Here is a 24,751-nt window from a genome sequence, read left to right as displayed (position 1 = left end):
TGTGTGGGGAGTGGGTGTGTGGGGAGTGGGTGTGTGGGGAGTGGGTGTGTGGGGAGTGGGTGTGTGGGGAGTGGGTGTGTGGGGTGTGGGGTGTGGGTGTGCTTCCCAGGTGGGACCGGCTGTGGGGCAGGACCAGCACAGGCTCGGAGCGCTGCAGTGGCAGTGAGCATGTCCTCAGTGGGGCGAGGCTTGTGGCCAGGGCAGCTGGTTCCAGTGACAGGCTGGTGCAGTGAAGCTCAGGAATCTCTGAATCCCAGTTTAGGAAGATGGGAGGGGATGGTTAGATGTAAAGAGACAGAGGGCCTTGCTTTTTTTTTTTTTTTTTTTTTTTTTCCCCCAGTGAGAAGGTCAGAAGAACCTGCACTGTGCTTTTCCACCTTCCCTTACAGGAGAGAATTCTTCAGCTTTTTGAGTATTTCTGCTCAGTTTGTTGCTCTTCATCAATACTTCTGTGTGTTTCAGAAGCTTGTGCAGCAAAACGTTCTGACCTGTGATGATTTTTGGCTGTCTCTTTTTAAATGAATCTTTTTTTTAGATTATGCTTTAGTATGCCACTCTTCAGTCCTACAGCACTTAAGGATGAGGTAGGTCTTGTATCCTTATTGTTTAGACATTTCTACCAGTCCTAAGTATAAAAGCTGATCTGTAGCTGAGTGGACAGGTGGGCAGTTGGGATGAGGTGCAGTTGTCTGTTGAGGAGGATATTGTGTTTAGGTCAGGAATGGTTTGTGTTGTTAGAAAACTGTGCAGGTCCTGTGCTGCCGGGAGGAGTGAGAGGTGACAGTTGGATGTGTTGTACCTATTCTGGTGTCAGACATTCAGCCAGGTCTAGCTCCCAATTTTAAACAACTTACAAAGACACCTGATCTTGCTGAAAACACCTGTAGCCCTCTGTTGTTGCAAGATTGTCCCTATGCAGAGGTTTGCCACTCAGTGCTTTATATGTGCAGACTATTGATAGGGAATCAAACAGGTTTTAAGTTAGAAACTACAGCTTGGAGGAGTGTAAGTGGATCTATTAATAAAAGGCACGTTCTGGTTTACACTTAATTAGTAGCTGTTATTCATGGATAGCTCTATATAAGTTCAGTCTGCTTTTTCCTGTATTTAATACAGAACAAAGTAAAATTTTCATGCAAAGACATCTTTTCTTTCAAAAAAGTTGTGACACTCTTGACACTGCCTCAGTCACAATAAGCTGCTGATACTAAAGTAACCGGTTTCGGGCAAGATGTAATGAACAGGTGGTGGTTCTCAGTGAGCTGGTTTTGTTCCCCTTGCTGCCTCTGGTGGCTGAGCAGTGTGTGGGGAATGCACTGGGGACTGGGCGCCCTGATAGGTGATGGAGGAGAACTGGTTAGTCTTGCTCTGCTGAAGTCTGTATGTCACAAAGTCTGCTGCAGCTAAAGAAAAGGCAGTACACATGATGGCTCATGTGTGTAATTAATGTTGGTCCTTTTGGGCTTTTGGGGTTTGGACATTTTTGCTTGAGTGGGGTTTTTTTTGTTTGTGATTGGTTTTGTTTGTTTTCATTCTGTTCTGTTTTTATCTGGGGTGTGTATGAAGGAGACTGCCCTAAAAATACTTGGCCTTCTTTTCAGGTGGCTTTGTAGTTAAAAAGTCAGGAATACTAAGCAGGGTGCTTGGAACAGCTACTTTTCAGAGGAGTGAGATAGTGTAGATCAAGTGATTGGTGTCTTGTGGCTCAGCTATAATTTGCTAATAGCAGGAGTAGCTGCCTTGCCCTGTAGCTGTTGCAATTTATCTAGTACTAAGATTGGTTCTCACTGACAATTCAGTTAAAACATGGAGCAGCCCAGGTTTGGGAAGTGTCAGGGATACTGGAGAAATTTGGGGTTACTTTATATTTGAGAGGGAAAATGTATTTCTAACTAGGTGACATGTCAAGGATGGCCTTACAAACACAGTTGCTGTTATTTTTAGACAAGTGCTATAGTTGCATCTCCTAGATACCACATCAAAATTGATGAGATACTGAGATTTTTACCGGAGTCAGTGCACTGGATTTACTGGACATCCACTGCACAGTGGTGATTCATAATAGAAACCCCACCTTCAGGTTTTACCCTGGCGGTACTAGAGGCGGATTTTGGCAGTTGCTGTCTGTGTTCTGCTCTCTGGCACTCCCAGCAGTGCTGCTGTGTCTGAAGAAGTGCCTGGGCTCGTTCCTCTGCCCGTGCCCGTTTCCGCGGGGTGTCCGCCAGCAGCGCTCTCTGCAGGGCACTTCTCAGCACTGCGGGATGGGATCCTTTTAGATGAACTAAATTTCCATTAATGGCTGTGTGATACTCTGAGTGTGTGCTGAGCACGGGGCATCTGTGGAAAACCAGTTGTCTCTTTACCTGGCAGGAATTAGGTACGAGGCAAGAGTAAGTGAATGTTTGCTTCTGTTCTCTGAAAGGATGCGGCCTGTGCTCTAGTTTTCATCTGAATTGTTTCTGAAATAGCTGTTGGGGAAGAGGTTAGACTGATTAAGTAAAGTTTTGCCTGTTTAGAGTGCTCCTGTCCTAACTAGCTTGCAGGGGAGTATTACGGTGTGCAGCATTTGATGTGGAAAATCCACCAGCAGAGTGGAATACAAGCAACTTTCAGCTTAAGCTCATTTTGAAGCAGACATCAGAGCCTAGATAGGTTTAGAAACAAGCCTCTGATCCCCTGTGATGGATAAGTAGTCATTAATGATACAAGCTCAGTATTTTCTTTATTTTTTTCAGAAAGGCTATTGTTTAAGAAAGGCTCCTTACCAAAGTTGTTATTGAGCTGTGCTGGTGAGCTCTGTGTCCTGTGTGTGTAGGGAGGGGCAGAGGTGAGGGGCAGTGGGAGCACTCGGTGGGGAGTTACAGACCCACCTGCTCTCTCTGAGCCTCTGCATGTGTCCTGTTCAGTTTATCTCGCTGCTGAAGGATGGTTGACCAAACTTGCTGAACGGCTGGAGTGAATGATGAGTTCTGTACAGGCACCTGCCAGGTGTGCAAGAAGTGCCATGTCAGCACTTCCCATGGTGCTCACACAAGGTCCCTGCAGTGTGGGGAGCAAAGGCAGTGCTGCCAGTGTGTGTTTGGTGATGTCGCTGTGGCAGAGGTTGAAGCTGCCAAGTTGAAGCAGGTTGTGCACTGAGAATGCTGCATTCATGTTACTGAATCACAGGATACTAAGGAGTGTGTGTGGGAAAAATGAGTCTGTTGTGAAAGCCACAACACAACACTTGAACTATCTCAAACGTGTTGGATTTCAGCCACATCCCAAATTAGCCAGATGTGTTGTGATCGCACCACTGCCTTAGCCCAGCTGCAGTAACGGGCCCGTGGTAATGGTGCCACTCTGATAAGACTGAAGAGCTGTTTAAAAATTTGCTGTGCCCTAAATGTGGGCGAGATGAAAGATTAACTGTAGGTAAACCATGTTAACATGTGACTGAAAAAAGGCAAGTACCATCTCTTAGTATGTGGTTCTTTTAACTTCCTCAGGTGGTGTTACTGGAGTGGGTAAAGTCATTTGTCTGCTATAATTGTGCAGCACTGTACCTGCAAGGGCCCTGTGCTGGATTAGAGACCCGGTCTTTAAAGCCACTGCTTGGGTAAATCCGAGAGAGCTGCCTGCTGAATGCTTGTTTCAAGGAAATGAATGCTCTCTCTTTCTCCTCCTTGTAGATGGATTGAATCTTCTGTGTTGAATGCCTCTGGATTTCCTATTGGATTTCACATCTGGAAAAATACGTGTGATTTAAGCCACTTTGTGGCAGACTGAATTGTGGATCCCGGGTTCCTAAGACTTTAACTCTTGAGGAGAAGCCACTGCTCGATCACGTTAACCTGACATCTCCGCCACGATGGTGCTGTCACAAAGGCAACGAGATGAACTGTAAGGGATCATGGCTTTTGTGTTGCATTTCTATTAAATTTCACTTATTAACATTTGTTTCCCAATACATTTTAGAGTTGCTTTGTTCACGTGCTCATCACGTACTGTGTATTGTGGTTTAGATCTCTCTAGTCTTTATTTTTGATAGAACTGCTGGTATTTGATAATAGAATTGGGAAATGATGAAAATATATTTTCAAAGTTATTAATGGCATAAAAAATTAATTCCTCAATTTACGACAAGCACGTGCTGCAAACTGATCTGTGAATTCTACTTTTTTCTTGAGTAAATTATGACAGTTTTTTGCTATTTCACTTCAGAACACAGACAAGGATCTGACCAGAATGTGCTACATTGTGATGACAATCTTTCTTTGCCTCCTTAAATTGCACTTCAAATGTTGTTTTGTAGAAATCGAGCGATAGCAGATTACCTCCGTTCCAATGGCTACGAGGAGGCGTATTCGGTTTTTAAAAAGGAAGCTGAGTTAGATGTGGTGAGTTCAAACAAGATTCTTCATCTGTATTTTAATTTCAAAGTTTGTCAGTTTTATGGCATTTGCATCTGTTTCAAACATGTTTGTCCATTACCTGTTTGCTTGGGCAGTTTTAAAACTGGAGGTGATGAACTTGTACAGTTTATTGCCTTGCCAGAAAAGAGAAAAATAACCATTGGGTGACTTGGCCATTTCTGAACGAATGGTTTTGTAACCAGATTTGAAATGGTCTGAGACTGTGCAGCTCTGAAGACTGATTTCACCTGGGAATGTTTAAGAAACAGGAAGACAAAACTGGATTGCTTTTGTGCTCTCCGTTTACCAAACGGAGCAAATCTTTTGAGATTGGAATTGCATCAGGAGTTGAGTCGTTGCCTGAGTCTGTTGTGTACCCTTTGGGTAACTGCAGTAGGAGGGCAGGCCAGAAACAGTTCATAGAAGTTGATCATCCAACAAGGCCAGATTGGACGGGGCTTGGAGCAGCCTGGCCTAGTGGAAAGTGTCCCTGCCCATGGCAGGGGGGCAGAACAAAATGAGCCTTAAGGTCACTTCCAACCCAAAGCAGCCCGTGATTGTGTGACTGATGGGGGCTCTGGTCAGACTGTGTGGATGCCAGTGACTCGGAGCACTCATTTCTCGCAGCTTCATTCTGTTGACTTGCCTTTGTCACAGATGATTGTTGGTATCATTTGTAACCTGCTGCCTGTTAGCACAGGAGGTGTGCATTGCATCTGGCTACAGCTAGACTGAGCAGTAAACTTCTGTGTGCTGACTCTGGAAAAATCCTTGCCTTTTCTCTATTACAAATCTTGCATTGCTCTTTTCCCAAAATGCGTGGTTGAAGTTGCCTTAATTTCTCTAGTCTGTTTCCAGTGTCTAATAAATAAGTAGAAATGACAAATTGAAATACCATACTTATAATTGAAAATCCTAATACCACTCCCCTATCTGCCTTATCTATCAACCTAATTAAGTTTCCTCTTCCCAAAGGTTAGAAAGACAATCTAAATAGGCTAGATGGTCCTGAGGGAAAGAGGAAATGCTGTTGCTAAAAGTTTCACATGGCTTTTTTTGCAAGAAAATCTGAATTGGAGGGGGCTGTACTAAAATGAAAAAAAAACCTTAAAGGCTGAAATTATTTGAGTAATTTGGAAGGAGTCAAGTGTAGCTCTGCAAAGAGGGATTTAATTTTTTGTATAGATTATTCATGCAGATAACTCCAGCTTTTACAAGCACTCCTAAAGTAGTAGGTTAACATCTGGCTTCTGACCAAGGTAGCCAGTCCTCAGAGCTTTTATCTGTCATGGAATAAACCGTGGCATTGCTATTTCCCCATGCCTGTGTTATTCTGCATCTAATTTAGGATTATTCTAGTATGAGATTGTCATTTTGTACATGGAAAGAAAGCGCAGCATTTAGTTACTCTTCTGTGCCTTTGATGTTTGTTTTTATGTATTGCTTTTCTTCCTCTTTCTTTATTTAAATGTATCTCCTCAGAATGAAGAGTTAGATAAGAAGTATGCTGGACTTCTGGAAAAAAAATGGACATCTGTTATAAGATTACAAAAGAAGGTACGTGGAGATCTGATGGATTTATTTGTATAAAAAATTAACTCTGAACAGAATGTTCCATATTTTCCTTGTCAGACAAATTGCAGTGGTAAGACAATGATACCTCGAAGATGAATGTTTAGGGCTTGAGTAGGCAAAATAGCTAAATCCATGTTGTAGGAAATGTTTTGTCTATCTCAGTGCTGCCAGAGCCATCCTCTCAGTGTCTTTGTAAAAATTCCTGGGCTTCAGTTTATGGATTGCACGTGCAGTCCTGAAGCTGAAAAGGCAAGAGGTGCCTGGAGGCAGCTGGTGAGTGGGGAGCTGGAATAGCTGTGTGCAGGGTTAGCACGGAGGGGTCAGTGCTGCCCCTTGTCTTTGGCCACGGCCCCAGAGGGAAGGAGCCATTAGCTCCAGTGCATTAGAGTGGGGGATTCTGCTGCAAGTGGACAGTACAAAGCTCTTTTTAATCGTGCTTCATTGGCTTGAGAGTGTATTAAAAGCAAAAACCCCCTGAAATCAGTGTGTTAACAATGCAGACCTGTCTCCTGTGCGGGTAATACAGCGAGGGTCTATTAGCCCTCCAGTGCCTCTGTTGTTGGTTAATGGCCATGCCAGCACCATGGGGGTCACAGCTCCTGCAGCAGGAGCATTCCTTTCTGTTAGCACAACCTCCTTTGGTAGTTTGGCACAACAGCAATTCAAACGTATTTGTACAGGGGATTTTGTAGAACTTTTTTTCCTGTGAAAATATTTGGGAATTTGAGAAGAATAAATGATTAATGATTAAATTATTAAAGAATGAGCTATAAATTATTAAAGAATAAACTATAAAGGATTAATTTAGGTTTGATTTTTAAAAAACACCAGTGCTGCTGAATGTTGGTAGTCATGTTGGGTCCATGCAGTCTTTACTTTACTGTGAGTTTAGGAGTCAGTTGTGATTTGGATTATTAATGCAAGAATGTGAATTAGATCTTGTATAAACCCAGAAATGAACAGTCTCTTTAAAATTCATGCACTTAGGTGATGGAATTAGAATCGAAGCTGAACGAAGCTAAGGAAGAATTTACATCAGGTGGACCTCTTGGTCAGAAACGAGACCCTAAGGAGTGGATTCCTCGTCCTCCAGAGAAGTATGCACTGAGTGGGCACAGGAGTCCTGTCACTCGAGTCATTTTCCATCCAGTTTTCAGTGTTATGGTCTCTGCTTCAGAGGATGCCACAATAAAGGTATGTGTGTATTCTGGAGAAATGAACTAAGCAAGTCAGAGCTGTGTAATAGGTGACATCAGTGTGTCAGGCTGGACGTGTTGGACTGGTGGAAGGTTGTTTGTTCCTGGTTCTGCTTCAGTAGGGACAGTTCTTTCAAGTATGGTGCCCTCTATAATCTACAAGTTTTAGTTGTATGCCGGTCCAATTAATGTCTTCAAGAGTATATTACTATCCTTTGGCTTGAAGGAAAAATGAAGCTAATGTGGATTTAGAGACCTTTAACCTGTTCCTGTTTCTGCAGCAAACAAACAGGGCCAGCTGAAACAGCAACAACTCCCTGTTCAGTGAATGCTGTGGAGGGGACTAACCAGCTTTGTTTTCACTCTGTTATGAGTAAAATACCCACTTTGTTGGGTGGTTTTTGGTGGTTTGTTTTTTGTTTGTTTAGGATATAATTTAAAATGAAATATCTCAATTTTGTGCTTGAGAGACACAATAAAATCTGGAAGAGCTCGTTTTGTTTTGAAGGCTTTGTTTGTGGTTAGATGATAGGCAACTGACTTAATTAGGAGGTGAGAACGGGACTTCATGCTCTCCTGCAGTTATTAACTGCAAATATTTGTTTAATTTCTCAGCAGTGTGAATGTCTGAATGTGTGTGTATCAAGCTCTTCAGAGGGGTTTGGATTATCACCCCTAACCCAGAGCATTCTGAGTATTGCTCTGTGGTATGCAGGATATTTGCTGTTCCGTTCTGAAGAAAGCCAGTGAATGCTGGAGCCACAGTAAAGCTTGGCAATGGTGAGGGGGATGTTAAAGAGGATCCTTTCCCCACGACTGAAAGTGGGATGTATTGCTGGAGTTAGGGAGCTGGCACAGAAAGAGATGGAGAAAAACAGTGAAGAAAAACAAAGTGGATTGTTCTGTCCAATGTTTTTGAAATTGATCTTCTTAATTTTTAAGGGTACTGGTTGTTAAGACTTCCATATACAATGGAACTTGTTCTCCTACTGAGTTTATAGTGCTTTAAGGTTAACTGAAAAGCGGTTTTCAAAATGCATGAATTCATTTAATTTATAAGTAACAAAATCACATAAAAAGAATGCTTATTTTTCTGTGCTGTTAAGCTTTTTTAGGGCTGTCTGTCTTTGTCTCTTGCTCAATTAATTATTGAACAAGGTGTCAGACTGGCCTGCAGAGTGCAAATGTGAGGCTGGAGAATACAAAGAGTAATGGGCTGCTGCTAACGGATCCTCTGTTCCCTTGTCAGGTGTGGGATTACGAGACAGGAGACTTTGAGCGAACCCTGAAGGGGCACACAGACTCTGTGCAAGATATTTCCTTTGACCACACTGGCAAACTCTTGGCCTCCTGTTCTGCTGATATGACCATTAAGCTATGGGATTTCCAGGGCTTTGAGTGCATCAGAACTATGCATGGTAAGGTATAAAGGGATTGATTTAGCAGTCTGTAAAGTGAGATTTTTTATTTTTTTTTTTAATCCAGGAAAACTGCTGATGTGGAAAGGGGTTGTAGACCAGAGTATTGTCCAAAAGAAAGAGGGGGAATATTTTGATGCTTTGAGTGCTCTGTAAATTAGGGATACATGTAGGACCTGTGGAATGAATTAGCATCTCAGATCTGCTATGCATGATGCTGTGGGAAGCATCCCATAATGGTACTGAAATGAAATGGCAGTTAGAGGGATTTTAGCACTAAAGATTAAATGCTTACTAGACAATGAAACTGCCTTCAAATCAGTGAAAGATTGCCTCCTTCAGCCCTCTGTGTTCCTGCTGCAGGGCTGCAGGAGGGGAGCCATCTGTGCCACAGGAGTTGTGGCTGCTGTGTGTGTCTGATCACATGGGAAACTGCCCTTTGCACTGGGTTCAAAAGCCATAGGAAAAATGGCAAGGTGCAACAACCACACCTGTAAGATTCTAATATTGACAGGAAATGTTTATTTTATACTCTTATGTAAAAGCATTTTTCGTGCTTTTAGTATCATCTTGGAGGAGTGGTGAGTAGGAATAGAGAATGTTTGAGACTTACAAAAATAAACACCCACGCATAGATGTACCCAAGTAAACAGAAAGCAACTTTAAAGGATGCTCAGTGTTTGGACCGTGTGGATTCTAAAAATACAGATAGTTATTTCATAAAATCCCAAGTTTACATGTAAAGATTATTCCATAAAACATGCACTGCTGCTGTAGCTACTTTCCCAAGATAAAGAAATGACAAGTCCTGTGAGCTCTGTGAAAACTCTACCAGTGTCACTTATAAAGGTTTTATTTTGTTTTTAGGTCATGACCATAATGTTTCTTCAGTAGCCATCATGCCCAACGGAGATCATATAGTTTCTGCCTCGAGGGATAAAACTATCAAAATGTGGGAAGTCCAGACAGGGTAAGTGCACTTTTGGGCAAACAGCAACACCGGAACAAAGCGAGCAGAAAGCACTTTGTGTAGGAATGGGCCACAGGAATCCGAATGTCAGCAGACATTATTTGAATTAAGGAATAATGATGTGCCCTTTAGAGTAATTCACTGAAGGATTCTGCCTCAGTCGTTGGGCACAGGTGTTTAGGTGTTAGTACTGACACATTAAAACTAACTAGGTTTGTCTTTCTGGGAGCTATGAGTATAGAACTCAGGACCAGTTAGGAAAACAAATTCTCTGGTTAACCATGAGTTTAGAGGGAGCATCTCTTACCTTTCTGGACACGCATCAAGGTGTATCCGATTATTTTTTTGTTGTCTTGCTTGTTTCATTCATCAGTTGTCTCTTTAATATCTGAGTGACCTGTAAATCTCTGCTTGTTCTTAAAATACCTATTTAATGCAAGTAGTTGTGTCAACTTCATTTTTCCCTGAGCTTCCTGCTTTCTGCCTTAACAAGGATTTGTCATCTCTTAGCTATCACTTCTTTCTCATGTCAGTTTTCTCTCCATGAACTGTTTATGACCTTGTCCATCACCAGCCAGAACAGACACGTGTGTACTAAAATATTTTATCTTAACTACTAAGAGTAGGTCAAGTGTCCTGAAATACGTAAGGCATGTGTAATGGGTTACTGGATGGTGGCTGAGTCGTGCTGTGGGGTTTCTCTCGCCCAGTTACTGCGTGAAGACCTTCACGGGGCACAGAGAATGGGTGCGCATGGTGCGGCCCAACCAGGACGGCACCTTGATTGCCAGCTGCTCCAACGACCAGACCGTGCGCGTGTGGGTGGTAGCGACGAAGGAATGCAAAGCTGAGCTCCGAGAGCACGAGCATGTGGTAGAATGCATTTCCTGGGCTCCTGAGAGCTCCTACTCCACCATATCAGAAGCTACGGGATCAGAGGTAACGTTCACACGGGGAGATGTTTGTCCCTGCTCTGTGTAGCGCTGACAGTGACTGAGCTTTGGGCCCAAAGGGCTGGCAGGTACAGCAGGTGTATGGGCACTTTTGGCCGAGCATCTTGGTGTGCAGTTAATCCCCTTCTTGGCGTGACAGGATCCAGCTTCTGTGTTTATCAGTAGGACCTACCTTTGTGCTAGTGAAAGTGAACTTTAGAGAGATGTTCTGTTCTGGGAAGGGTGAGAATGGGAACACTATTATATTGCAGCAAAAAAATGTGGAAGGCAGCTGCTCTGGCAGAATGTGAACATTATAAGGATGCTTAGCAATTGGAAGCTGGCAGGAGGAAGGAGTCAGAAATGCAGAATGAAGCTGCCTTGGGTGCACTGTGCTGGAATCAAACTCTGGCTGCTGTGTCCCGCTGCACAGTTACTGATGGGAGAAAGCATTCCATAACTAATGAATCCCCATTTGTGTGACCACAGATACCTCTTCTGGTGAGCCTTAAGGAAGGCTTGCTAAAGGCCAGCAAAACTTTCCTCCTAAGGATGCCAAAGTATAGAAGAAATGAACTAGACATTAATTCCCATTTCTAGTCAGGTCCCCTGGCATTGCAGTCCCACCCTGCACCTCCAAAGGGCATGGACACCCCAAGGGAGAAGCAGCTACACTGAACACAGGGACTTGTCTAGTGATGAGGTTTTACAGGTTATTTCAGTCAAATTTTACTTGAATCCTTAAAAGATCCTTATAATCTTTTAATTATAAGCAATTCAAACAAAATCCCGCGTGTCCTTCCTGTTGCCGGGAGGGCTCTGTGGTGGAGCCTCCCCTGCCACCTGCTGGTGGGAGCGGGCACAGCCCGCGCGGGAGCACCTTCCCTGCACACCTGGGGCAGGTGTGGCCCCGAGAGCTCGGCCTGGGACACACCGGGCGTGGGCACACGCAGAAATGACTTGGCAGTAGGAAGTTCTCAGAAGTTCTTCATCCTGCCTCGTTGCAGGATGTTTTATGAGGAATGTGAATACAGAGGGATGCATGAGCTGTGTCCTCGCTTGTCCCGAGATGAGGGACTTAAGCTGTGCCTACTGTGAACAGAGGATGTCTTGCAGTGGGCAAGTGTGTATTCAAAGTGTTACCTGGCTTGTGGCATCAGCAGGATGTACAACCATTTCTTTTAACAGATTGTTTCATTCCTATTTTTGTGTAAATCTCCTAGCATTAGTACCAATGCTTGTGACCCAGCTTTGGCAGTGTGGGTTTATTCACTATAAGCTGTTGTACAGTCTGATGTTGGTACTAAGCAATACCACTGGGAAGGGATCTTCTTGCTTCCTCCACGTCCCCCCATCCATCCCATGTATGCCATAACTTAAACCATAATTTTCTGTAGACTAAGAAGAGTGGCAAGCCTGGGCCTTTTCTGCTGTCTGGATCCAGAGACAAGACCATTAAGATGTGGGACATTAGCACTGGCATGTGCCTTATGACACTTGTAAGTCCATTGGTGTTTTTGTGGCAGTTATAGCAGCGTACGTAAAACCAGTTTTAATGAAATGTACTATCTTGCATGTTATGTTTTGAAGAGAAGCCAGAGTTATGGAAATAAGGCAAATGCTGGAAATACAGTTTTAATGGCTTCTATAGTTCAGATGTTGTTGCTAAGAAATACTGAGTATCTCCAAACCCACAGTGTGAATGCAGTACTGAGGTGTAGGTTCTGTGGTGTTGGTTTGTCTGCAGAAATGCTGATAATGGTCTGAATTTTGTCTTCTGTAAAATGTTATGTTGTTCCCATGTGTGGGACTTCCCGCAGGCCATAGCCTGCTGTTTGCAGCCGGGATTCTGGGTGGTGGTGCTGGGAGTGGAGAGCGGAATTGGTGCAGATCACATGAGGACTGCTGTTTGTTTGCCTTCAAGGACAGGAACACACATTGTTGAGAGAGCTGATAGAGGTGTAATAATAGAAAACAGAGATAAACTCTGAGTAGTAACGGGCTTCGGGAGCTCAGTGCTGTCCTTGCGGGCTGGGCGGGATCCCGTGGTGTGAGCTGGGGGATGCTCAGCTCTCAGCCTGCACCTGCTCACTCATCTCTCCTTGTGCACAAGGTGGGCCATGATAACTGGGTACGTGGTGTCCTGTTCCATTCTGGGGGAAAGTTTATTTTGAGCTGTGCTGATGACAAGACTCTCCGTGTCTGGGACTTCAAGAACAAGCGATGCATGAAAACTCTGAATGCGCACGAACACTTTGTTACCTCTTTGGGTACGTATTGCTCCCCGTGCTCACTGCCAGGGCAGAGCCAGAGCTGCAGCTGAGCACCAGGCTGGCATTCACCTCTGAGCTCTAGTGGTGCCTTGTGCTCTGTATGTGTTAATCAAATAAGGAAAGAGAGGAGTTGGACTGTGCTGGATTTTTCCACTTCTGCTGCCAGTGTTGCACATGGATAAGGATGTTAACTGCCAGGGAGTTCTGGAACCTGTCACCAGAGCGTGCAGGGGTCTGGGGAGTGCTCTACTGCCAGTGCTTGCCCAGCAAAAGGAAAACAGGGTGTGTGTGCACAAAACAGAAAAAAATTGCTTTGAATTCCTGGGCATTCTTGGTTGGTGTTATCAGATCTTGGTAGACATTAGTTCCCCCTTGCCCTGGTGAAGCCAGAACAAACCAACCCCTCTCTTGTTCAGCAAAGCTGCCTTTGCCCTGAAGTCTTCTCTGGTTTTTTTCCTGTGTTCCCCTGGCAGTTTGTAGCTCCTTCAGCAGAGCTGGGTGAGTTTGGTCAGCAGGGAGCCTGGAGCTGGCTGCTGAGGTTCCCTGACCAAACCGGCAAGTCTAATTAAATGCAGGACTTGACTCCCCCCTGAAATGGCTGAGGACAGCTGATGAGAATGGGGTGAGGAACAGTGTGAGTTGAAGAACATCAGACCCTTAGCAGAGCCTGGTTAAATCTGGAACAGGCTGCCTCAGTTAGAGCTGAGCCTTCCTACAGTGAGGCTGATTCCTCTTGCTTAAATTTCCCTGTCCTGACTCTGAGCTAGCCCTATGTTGATTTCTATATACAAAATACTTGGGGATCTCCTGAGGAACAGTACGCTGTACATTTTTAAATACCAGCTCACAGGCTGTACTGTCTGCAGCAAAAAGAAAAACTCAAGTTTCCTGATTCTTGGAACACCTCTTATTAAATACCTGAAGTGCTGTCTCTGGGTAGGATTGAAGGGTTTTATCAGTATGAGATATTTTGTGTCTTTATCTTGATTTCTTTTGCATGAAAGCTCCTTTATAGCTGAACTGAAAGTAGATTTTCACGCTTTACAAAATTACAGCATGAGAGAATTTGCCTGCAGAAGTATGGCCACAATGAGCTTTGGAGTTTAGCCTTTAGCTGGTGGAATTATTTTGAAAAATCAGCGCCATTCAGTGAGAGTGGGAAATGCTGAAGTTTTGGGTTCGTTGGTAATGTGAGCTTTTGTCTCCTGGCAGATTTCCACAAGACAGCCCCGTACGTGGTGACTGGGAGTGTAGATCAAACAGTAAAAGTGTGGGAGTGCCGCTGATGGAGTTCACAGTGACCCCTTTTCCTCTGGATGCACTCAGATACCATGGTTACCCATTGAGCTCTGTTTAAATAAATATTGTCCTTTCATGTAAATTATTCTGGATGTAGATTGAGCTTATTAAATGTTACACACAAAGTATTCATGCATGGTGAATCCAAATTGTATACTGTAAATTTACATACGTTGTCTAGAAGTACCATAGGTTTAAGAACATGGGCTGGCATTGGTCACATCAGACCTGAGAAGGCAGAAGTGGGATGATTGGAATAGGGCACTTAACTGAATAGTTGACAGTGTCATTATGTTGGATAATTTACCTGTTTTTCTTTCTGCTGTCTGTTGGTGCCTGAATTGGTGACCTCATTTGGGAAAAGTTTTGTAGGGCTCTTTCAGAAATGTGTATCTATGTAACATCACTTAAGTGTGCTTAATAAATCTTCTCTAAGAATACTAGATAATAAGGCTGCAATTCAGAATCTTCTGAACCTTATATGTAATTAATGGAAATAAATTAAACTCTGGAATATTTGTCATGAAACATTTGCCAAATCAACAGAAAACACTTGTTTTGGCCTCCTATCACGCAAGGGTTGGTATATTTATAGAACTGACTGTAAACCTGAAATAAGACAACAAATCTTAGCAGCTGATGTGATAAATGTATTTATTTTTTATTTGGTCATTGGTTAAGCTGTGCTGTTAAACTAAGTTTAAATGGTTTTTTTGTTTGGTTTTTTTTATGCTAGACAAACTTCCAGGAGGAGTTGTCCATCCCACTAGAGTTTAGTGATCCAGTTTCCAGTAGAGCTTCCTCTCCCAAATGACTGCCATGGTCCAACTTGCTGTTTGCTTTCCATGTTTGTTAGAGATGTGCAATTCCTATTACACAGCAGGATCAAAGGACTCTTCCCTCATTCACTGGCAGGAAGTTGGGGTATACAAAAGTTTCCTTAATGCCTCCTTGAAAACCCTTTGACAATGAGGTGATCCTCACCTTGGCAATGTGGCTCCAATAAAAACATCCTGGGGTTTGCATATGGAGAAACACCTTGGGCTGCCGCATTTAAATGCTTTAAAGGAAGCACTAAATACCTTGAGAATCAGCTAACAATGGCAGGTCAGATCCATACAGGCCTCTAAAAGAAAAACACCTGAACAAAGCCCACTCCCATCTGTGGGAATGATGCTAAACACTAAAACCAAACCCAAATCCTATCAGCAAAACCAGCCCAGCTCGGTTATTAGTATTTATGTTGTTTGGTGTACACAATTTTTGATTTACATATCCCTAAAGTTACATATTTTGATCTGAAGTGAATGAAAATATTATAAATTAATATTTTAATCAGCATTTTTGTGACAGATTCCATTGTAGATAACAAAGAATTACAATACTTATCAAACTAACCAGGTCTTTTTAAAAATCCACTTTAAAATTGACAATACAATGAAGAACCAGGCTGATGTTTTAACAGGTGAATTTGTGCTTTATTTTATTCCTTTGATTTAATCCGTGGCTTTTAAACTGTCCCTTTTAAAGCTGAGAGTCCCTGACCAGTTTAAGGTGGGCTGGAGGGCAAACACACTGCACTGGTGGGGGAAGAACTTCCACAGTTGCCCCAGAAGGACCTGTTGTTCTGTGGGAGGAGCTGGATGGGGGTGTGGGATCCTCTGGGAAGGGGTGGAGGAACCAGGGTTCTGATGTGGGGGTTTTCAGAGCCAGTTTAAGATCCAGGCTAATCTCTTAAATCCAGTGGTTTCTGTCATTCTTGGTGTGTGTTGCTGCAGTTAAGCATGCACGAATAAAGTCTGTTTTGTTTGTTAGCTGCTTGGACTGGAAACATTTGCTGCTTTTTGTCCTATTAGAGAATTCCAGATACACAAGTAGTGCATCTTAAATCCCTCCATGCATCTGCAACTGTAAATTAATAACATCTGTTTAATTCCTGGTAGGACCTAGAAACTTTATTTAAGTCTAAAGTAAACCACCCTCATGTACATAACTCAAACCTGAATGAGAAATTAAAGGTACCTGTGATGTGGAAGTTGTCTACTGCATTTTTTCCCTGTAGCAAGCAAGCATTTACCAGGACAACCAGCCCCAGTGTCACTGTTGCTGTGCAGAGTGAGCCTTCTCCTGGGGCTGCAGGGAATGATCTCAGGGATGGTCCCCACTGGACCAGAGCTGAAGCCCTGGTTGGAAGGGAGAGCCACAGGCATGGGGTGAGGGTTCCCGGCTCGCTCTGGGACGCCGCTGTTCAGCTGTCCCCACTGCTTCTGTCGGCTCGTGCTGTGCCTTTGCTGGGATCAGAACTACAACAATGAGCTTACTGGGTCAGTTATGAACTAAATGTATTGGAGGGCTCAAGAGGTTCACTGCTTGTCTGGCACTTCTGACTAAAGTGAGCAACACTTCCAGGACCCACCTCTGGCCTGTGTTACCAGGGAGCCGCTGCAGACCCCTGGGCTTAACCCAGCCTGGGCTGTGCCACATGGGCTGAAAAGTGCAACATTTATTGTGGTTTAGGTGGAATCTGGAAGTTGATGGTTTATAGCATCTTGCACTTTAGAAGGTGAAACAAACCCGTCCTGTTTTTGTGTGTGGTGTGACCAATGTGTGCCCGGGGCACTGAGGAAAGGAAAACAACCCCCAGTTGGTAGGGAGTGGGGGCTGTGGGCATGGGGCCCCTGCCTGCCCTCTGCCTCCTCCTGTCCATGTGAACTGCCTGAGAAATCACTTAAGAAGCTCCTGACTCACCTGAGAGCTGTTTAAAAGGAAATATACTTTGTTTTTGTAGACAGTGGTGGCTTGGTAATCCTTTAATGATTTGAATATTGCAAATGCTGAGTTGAGTGAAGGAAAAGCGCCCTTGGAGTGAGCTGTTGTGTCCAGCTGTACATAATGTCCGTGTATTAAATCAATACCGAGAGTCCTGTAGCAAGAGCACGTGCATAGAGGGGTGGGATGGCCGGGGGGAGCGGGGAGATCACGTTGGATTTGCAAGTCACAACTGGATTTAATTGGCCTTTTTATCTTTCCACTGTGTCATGTAAGTAGCTGCTTTCCTGTCCTGCCTGTCCCTCAGGCTTCCCCAAGTTCATTCTGAAGAGAAGTTAGCAAAATCCTCACAATGTAGAGTTGATTCCAACATGGAGAAGGCAAACGTCAGATGTTTGTTCGAGCACTGTTAGAGGTTGCAATTGGAGAGAACAGTTCCTAGCTGTAGGAGTTAACTGAAGCTATTGACACAATTAAAACAAAATTGGTAAAGGAATGTATATAATACTGCTCTGTGTTTTACAGTAAGATTTGTTGCTCTCAGACTGTGTAAAACAAAATTTATTCATGTTTTCTGCATATTAAAAAAATCTTATTGTACCAATTGGTAAACTATTAAATGCATATAAAACTAGATGTGGTTTTGTTTCCTTGGATGCAAGAATTAAAACTACTTTGAGAAAAGGTATTGGTGTTTCACCCTCAGATTTTGCTCCACACCTGCTTTGCCTTTGCTCTAATTTTAATTTAACTTGAGGAGCTCACCTGAGGACAAGGGAAGCAGTTTTGAGGTGGTTGGTGGCAGTCGGAGTGGTGAGAGGCTTTGTTGTTTGATGTGGTGCAGTGAGGTGCCATGGGAAGTGCTCTGTGTGGGCTAAGCTGGTCTCACAGGTGGTCAGGAGAGCCTTGTGGGACCACGGCTTGCCTGTGCCACGGGGGACCCCCCTTGGGGCTGTCCCAGCACTGCCCTTCTGTGGTTGGGTTGGGTTTGGTTGGGTTTCTCCCTTACCTTGACCCTCTGTTTACTGCAGACCCAACAGGAGCTGCCTCTGACTGCTCTGCACTCGCTGTTGGAGCTGTTGAGGCTGGTGGTCGTGCACTGCCGCGAATCCTCGGAGCGATCACTCGGCTTTCCTGAGGCAGCACAGGTCCGGCACAGGGGAGGTGGGTACCTGGAAAGCCAGGGCACTGGATAGTTCTGGAAACATTTGTTCTGCTATTGGGGTCTTGCAGCTGGTGTGTGCTTTGGTTTGATTTTTTTCGCTGTGATTTGGCCTTAATTGTCTCAAGTGCTGCTTAGAGATGGGTCAGTGACCTGAACTAGAATGGGCACATCTTCTTTGATGGAAGAGCACAGATGTGCCCTTGGGCCTGATGTGGGGAGAAAACGAAAAGGCACTCCCACCAGTTGAGGTCTGTGGAAGCAGCTTGTATGGTGGTACTTGTCAGTGGGAACAGGCCCAAGATGGACAGTTGGAGAGCCACTTGCATTTGGGAAAAAAACTGAATTGGGGCTCGGCCAGAGCCAGCGTGTGCATGAGCCATCCCCGCTGGGGTGACGGGGGGCACAGGTGGGTTTTGGGAAGAGGGGTAGAAGGAAGGCCTTGTGTGTCTGCAAGCACAGGGAGCCCAAGGGAGGTTCAGGTGTGAGTTACCAAGAGCAATCTGGGCAGTTGAAGAATTTCCCCCCTCAGCTCAGTGAGTTGTTGCTCTTGCAGTGTGACAGCAGCTCTGTGGGTGTGTGAGGTTGTTTTCACCTGCTGTTTCCAGTCCTGATACAACTCTGATGGGCATTAAAACATTCTTCAGCTGACAGGTTGAATATGAAATGACACATGTAGAAGTTTGGGGCATTGGTGGGTGTGATGTGGTTGGGTGCACAGGCTTCTCCCCAGATTGTGACCAGTTGAAGGCCTGGGCTGGACCTGAGTGAGGTGGGCTACATGTGCCTGTACCACCTAGGAGCGAGCTTAGGTGAGTTGTTCTAGGGCTGAACATCTGCCCACCTCTGGTCCAGCTGTGGCCCAGGCTCATTTGAGCCAGATTTTACATTTGTTTAAGAACTTGTGAACAGAGTAATGAGAACACCCAGACCCCCAAAGAGGTAAAGAGAGGTACAGACATGTTGGTAAATGCAGTTATTTACCAGCCTGCACCGCTCTTGGAGCTCTTGGCCCTGGAGCCTCAGTAGTCAGGACTTGTGTCCTCTGGCTTCATTTTGTATGGCCACAACATCCCCAGAGCCCCCTTCTCCCCTGGAGCAGGAGGGAGAAGTGACTTCTCTCTGTGAACACAGACAGATTCTGACAGCAGAGGGTGGGTCCTGCCCCTCGGGGCTGGGGGTGCTGGGGCTGTGACTCGGGTACCAATTTACAGGTTTTAAAGCCTCCAGCTCACCTGGACCTGTTCTCTCCCCCAGCTTCTGCTCAAAGGAAACAGGAGCGGTGGCTCCAGTGCTGGTACCAATACCTTGCACCAGATTGTAAAGAAACAATAAAGTACCTACTATAGTTTAAAAAGCTTTTAATGGACTGAAAGACACTAGTAAAAGAAAAATCTTGTAGGAAAGATGCACTGTAGTCATTTATTGATTGCTTTCCAGGAAATTCAGAATTTTTCTAATAGGAGCAAGTTCATTTGCAGTGAAGACTGTTGCCTCCAACACCTCAGAGGCTGCTCCCTTCTTCCCCCCCGCCCCGAGTTACAAATACCTGTAAGGTCGGACAGGAACCCGAGGGTACAGAGCACAGGGACAGCACTTGGCTCCCAAGGTCAGTAAAAGCAGCAGCGCGGGTTAGCACGGGGCACGATCCATGACAGACAACGCCAGGGAGGGACAGGCTGGGCACCGGCAGCGCCGGGCCCGCCCTTGTTCTGCAGCTTCAGCTGCTTGGAAAACAGGACATTCAACTCTGTCGGCACCCAGGGCCTGCAGCGGCCACAGTCTTCTTGCTTGGGGACAGTGACAACCCCACGGGATATGTGTGAGGGGAGGGGAGAGGAGGGTTTCCTTAGTGGCACCTTGCCATTCAGTACCATCCATTGCCAGCAATGGAAGCTCCTGGTGCCAGTCCCAAAACCAGTGTGCAAAAAACTCCAGAGAAGGAGGTATTTGCCAGAGGTTTCAGTGCTGGGGGAACTTCAGGTTTTATTTAAATCCCCTCCCTAAAGCCTGGTACTTTCTGGTGGTTATTCGTCAGGTTCAGGGCCCTCATCTCTGTCACAGCTGCTGTTGCAAATGAGACCAAGTCTTTATTTCTGACTTTTCCTCCCCTCTCCCCCCACCCCGTAATAGAGCCACAATTCCCTCCTCACTCCTCCCCTTAGCTCAGCCCTCATTTGCTGCATTCCCACCTCTCCGAGGCACTGGGGTTTCCACTGCAATGGAATTTTGTGCGCTTTTTTTAAACATCAAGCCCTCACTCTTTGAATAAAGTATCCCAAGGTACTCAGCGGCAAGCAGAGCAGAGGTGGAACGGTGAATATCATATATATATATATCTATATATATCTATGTATATATCTATCTGTATCTTTACCTTGAAAATTAGAATGTGAATGTTACAAAATCCCACTGAATTGCTAAACTGCCAACCAAATGTAGAAAAAAATGGTTAAAGGAATCCCATGGCTATATCCTGATGTAGAAAATGCTGTACATTCCCCACTTCCACACGTCACAAGCTTCAGTCATCTGAGTGACACAAATATGGCTGTTCTTAGCACAAACTGGGATAGTGACTGGTGGGGGGGGTGGGGAATCAATCTTTTGGCTTGGAATCACGTTTTACAAGAACGCGGAGCAATAATGGGGCTGGTTCTGTACTGGTTTAGCAAAGCAGTGTCCTTAGTCAACATAAAAATGACCTGAGAAATGTTACATCCCTCCAGACGGTTCACTTGGAATCCATATGTACAAAGTAGAAATAACTGCTGCACACACACGACACGGACACACACACGGCAGGACGGCCCCGCGCGCGCCAGGACGGGTCTGTGCTGCCTCCGGCCACTTCCCTCGCGTGGCACACACAAGCTCGGGCAGACAGATTACATTGCTCAGATTAGTTCTTTGCATTGTGTATTAATTGTACCAGTGCAATAACATTGTCAAAAAGGAGGAGCTGCTCCAGGGGCAGCTGAAGCCCCAGGCCAGATTCAGAAAAGGGTGGTTTAAACTTTTTTTTTTTTAAAGCGAGGTACATGTTAAGCAGAGCTCTGTGTTAAGGGGATGGCAACAGAAGGCATGCTCGGCTCGGCCTCCTTTTCCTCCACAGCTTTATCCTCTGCTTCCAGCTGTTCCCCACTTTTCATGCTTTCCTGGAGCTGCTGGCGTCGCTGCACCTCGGCTTTAAGGTTCTCCAAGTCTTTTTGGCTGAAGGGGAAAGCAGGAAGGGGAGCAGACATTAGACTGGCCTTGGAAATGGTGAAGCACAGGGACAAGGTCATGTTCAACGAGGAGGAAATGCTCCTTGCACCTGCCCTCCCCCACAGCTCAGCCACACCTGAGCACGGCCAGGACTCAGTTTGGTGATTGGGTTTGATCCAAGAGGCACCAGGATGTACCCCATCAGTGGGGCTGGGGCAGAGCAGGGGGTTCATGGCCAGGCAGCCTCCTGCTGCTGCATTTTTACCATCAGTGATTATTTACAGCCTTAGAACAACACAGACTCAGCTCAGGTCATCCATCTGTTTCCACCACCACCCCAATCAAATTTTTAACTAGAAGTCTATGAGACAATTTATAATAATTAAACAAAAATAATCTAAGAGTCCTGCTATTTATAGTGTTTTGATGATGCTAATCAGGGCCTGCATTGTGATCTTGGCTAGAATAAATCCTGTGAAGCTGGTTTCTGCTCTCTCATGAACAAAGACAATACAAAAAAAGACTTGATTTCTAACAGCACAACCCAGAAGAATCGCTGTACCTTAGTGGAATGAAGAGAATTCCATTGATAATGTTGAGCTGCTCCAGGACACTGGCCATACTGGGAGCTGTGAACTACACCACAAGAGAAAAGAAGTTTTAGGAGTCAGAATCCAGAAGGGACTCTGAGCAAGTCCAGACAGCATTTGCCAACAGCTGAGAAGAACCTCAGGCTCATATGACACCCGAATAGCTGCAAAGTGGCATCATTTGTATTATCCACCTCTTTACATCAGTAAGCTGAATAGCAGGATCTAGAGCTCCCCACCAGTCCCTGCAGGAGCCTCCCGCTGAACCCTGCATGACTTCAGTTAAATACAGTGCCACTTCCAAAGTGTGCTGGGTTTTCTACTCTCCCTCAGGTACTGTAACAAGGGTAAAACCATTAGTGCTGTTTTTATGGGTTTGAGCCTCTTTGCTGGCCCCCATTCCCTGGACTTGACTCTTTACTCAATTCGAGGTCCTTGTGCTCCCTTCACTGCCATGAACCCCTCAAGTCTGTTCAGTTCTCCACAGGGAGAAGAAAACCTACCCACAGAGCACTGTCCCACTCTGCCCTTCGGGTGGGAGGGAGGCTCTGTAGCTGGAACCTTCTTTCCCAACCTGCTGGAGTACAGCCTGGCAGGGAGAGCGCCCATTGCACAGGTCAGCACGTATTCCAGGGCTGGGGTGCTCTGCCAGCTGCACAGGCAGGTAGGAGCAGCTGGATTTCACCCAAGAGGGCCAGTCACTCCTGCTCCACGTAAGGCAAGGCAGCCCCCACAGCCCCTCCACCCCCACGCTCCCTGCCCAGCCTCCCCAGCCACAACATCCCTGGAAGGAGAACAAAGCACCCGGTGAAGGATGACAGCATTTCTTAGCATGAGGAAACTGAAGTTCTTCTGCATTGAGCAACCTGCCCCCAGGCAGTGAGTCAGCAGCGGGGCAGGGTTGTGTGGAGCTGTGCCAGGCTCTCGCCCCAGATCCCTGCATCCCCACCACTTCCCGGGGCACCCTGTGATGGTGTCACCTGCATCCGACTGCCCGAGCTCAGGAGAAGGAGCCCGAGCTCAGGAACGCGCTCTCAGAGGGGACAGATGCTCCGTCCACACCGCTGATACCGCACTGTGTCCGAGCTGCTGCCCTGGCAGGGACCTCCTGCCCAGGAAGGATCTGACCTGGCACAGCCACTGCACCCTCCTGACGCTCCGTGTCACTCAGGAGCAGCTGGACACAAACCCCTGCTGGCACGGCCCGCTGCCCACTGCTCCCAGGTTACCTTCAGTGGCATGATGTTGGCGTTGGAGCCGTTCTTGTAGATCTCGTTCATTGTGCGCTGCAGAGCGACCGCTTGCTGCGTCAGGTATTTCAAGTACTCGGAGCTCTCTTTGGTCTTTTCATGGTGTTCACCGAGCTGATGGGAAAGGAGGGAAAAAAGAGTTCAACATCATAAATGAGAGCAGGACCCTTCCCAGGGCACATTCCTGGGCGCTGCCAGCTCAGCATCCCTACAGGAACTCAGCGGAACAGGATTTCACCTGTCTTGACATTCAAAATTCAATCCAACAGTTCTGGGAGCCTTATTATCACCATTCCAGATTTCCATCAAGTGGGAGCACATTTGCTGGGTAAGCAGCATTCCCGGCACGGAGCTGTGCTTCCAGGAGCAGTATTCCAGCATTCCCCACACCAGGCTGTGCCTTCAGCCAGCTGAGCAGCGCTGAGTCACCACGTGCAGCCACAGACATGCTCAGACAGCCCTGGGCTGGGCGGCAGTTTCGCTGAGCAGCAGCTGGGCTGTGAGTGGGAGCAGGCTCTGCCCATGAGACAGCTCCACCACCAAACCAGTTTGGAGCTGGTATTTTAAAAGACTGGTGGTGCAAAACATGAGAAGAACAGGCCAGTTCTTTCCAAGCGCCACCAGAATGTGAGGCTGTGCCATGACAGAAGTGTCTGTTCTATGACAGGTACAGCACAGACACACTTGCAGAAGCTGGGCAAAGACTCCTGGCATAGCAGCAGGCAGTTACTGCACAGGGCAGCAGTTCTGCCCCCGCCCTACAAGGATTCCTACAAACAACTCTGAGCAGATGCCAGGGAAAGGCCTCCCTGAGGCCCAGCTGGGAACTGGTTTTCAGTGGAACTGCTCAATTCTGGCCCTGCAGTGACAGGACTCAAGTGCACGGCGTGGCCACTCATCACCTGGTTCTTGTAGATGGTGTAGCCTTCCTTCTCGTGCTGCAGAGCCGACCGGAATTCCGCCTTGCTCTCATACACTCGGGCAACCAAGTGGTGGCTGAGGGAAGGAAAAGGGTTGAAAGGCGCTTCCATGAAGGAGAAACATTTCTGTGCTGCAGCAAGCATGACTGTAACATCACCGTGTTTGGGCTAAAAGTCTTAACCCAAGTGTGAAAAGAGACTGAATGTAGCACCCTGGGAGATACTTCTCCCCACCCCAGCTAGGGATTCATATGCTACACTCATTTGGGTTGGATTTTCCTTGGAATGCTGAGGAGTGACCTACAGAGGTAAAGACTGAACTGGAGATCTTTCCTCCTGCACCCAGGAAAGCTGAAGGCCACAGCAGTGAACCGAAGGGAGAGGCACATCCATGGGAACACCTCAGGGCTGGATTTGTTAGCTGGAGAGGAAGGCTGCAGCCCTAAGCCCTCACCCTTCCAAAGGGGTCTTTCTGCTTCTTAGAAAGTAGATGTCTGCATTGCTTGATTATTCACAGACAAAATTTAAACCCTTCCAGCACAGCAACACACAGCAAAGCTGGGGCAGAGCTGGTACTAAGTCCCCTGGGCTCTCTCCAGGTGAGAGAGCTGACTTGGCTTGGACTGTTGGCCTTGGTACTTCTGGAATGAAAAAGAGATTGCTGGTTTTGGCAGTGTTACTCTGTGGGAGGGGATGAATCTCTTCAAGCATCCCAGTGCCACTGAGGGACCACAGGATGCTCTCTCCAGTCTGGACATCCATCAGCCGCTGGAAAACAAGGCAGGCTCTTGCAGCT

At 46.0% G+C, this 24,751-nt stretch overlaps 2 protein-coding genes across 3 annotated transcripts in view; one reads left to right on the top strand and one right to left on the bottom strand.

Annotated features, from left to right (window-relative positions):
• Positions 1–17,460, top strand: part of PAFAH1B1 (platelet activating factor acetylhydrolase 1b regulatory subunit 1) — a 29,519-nt gene extending 12,059 nt beyond the window's left edge. The window contains exons 2-11 of the mRNA XM_027751617.2: positions 3,672–3,882; positions 4,295–4,379; positions 5,877–5,951; positions 6,957–7,163; positions 8,415–8,583; positions 9,451–9,553; positions 10,264–10,492; positions 11,883–11,984; positions 12,599–12,755; positions 13,971–17,460. Coding sequence (XP_027607418.1) covers positions 3,851–3,882; positions 4,295–4,379; positions 5,877–5,951; positions 6,957–7,163; positions 8,415–8,583; positions 9,451–9,553; positions 10,264–10,492; positions 11,883–11,984; positions 12,599–12,755; positions 13,971–14,044 — 1,233 coding nt within the window. The 5' untranslated portion in view covers positions 3,672–3,850 and the 3' untranslated portion in view covers positions 14,045–17,460. The remainder of the gene's footprint in view (positions 1–3,671; positions 3,883–4,294; positions 4,380–5,876; positions 5,952–6,956; positions 7,164–8,414; positions 8,584–9,450; positions 9,554–10,263; positions 10,493–11,882; positions 11,985–12,598; positions 12,756–13,970) is intronic.
• A 1,924-nt stretch (positions 17,461–19,384) lies between these two features.
• The window catches only part of CLUH (clustered mitochondria homolog), a 34,515-nt gene continuing 29,148 nt past the window's right edge, over positions 19,385–24,751 (bottom strand). For both annotated transcript variants that reach the window (XM_027751582.2, XM_027751581.2), the window contains exons 23-26: positions 23,938–24,031; positions 23,015–23,149; positions 21,758–21,831; positions 19,385–21,201 (exon numbers count right to left, since the gene is read on the bottom strand). In XM_027751582.2, the coding sequence (XP_027607383.1) occupies positions 21,033–21,201; positions 21,758–21,831; positions 23,015–23,149; positions 23,938–24,031 (472 nt within the window). In that variant the 3' untranslated portion in view covers positions 19,385–21,032. The remainder of the gene's footprint in view (positions 21,202–21,757; positions 21,832–23,014; positions 23,150–23,937; positions 24,032–24,751) is intronic.

The sequence above is a fragment of the Pipra filicauda genome, unplaced genomic scaffold (assembly GCF_003945595.2).
Source record: "Pipra filicauda isolate LSUMZ 115617 unplaced genomic scaffold, ASM394559v2 scaffold120_size2142806_pilon, whole genome shotgun sequence".
In the NCBI taxonomy this organism is placed as follows: domain Eukaryota; kingdom Metazoa; phylum Chordata; class Aves; order Passeriformes; family Pipridae; genus Pipra; species Pipra filicauda.
Note: the sequence above shows the minus strand (reverse complement) of the source record. Positions and strands in the feature narration are given on the sequence as shown.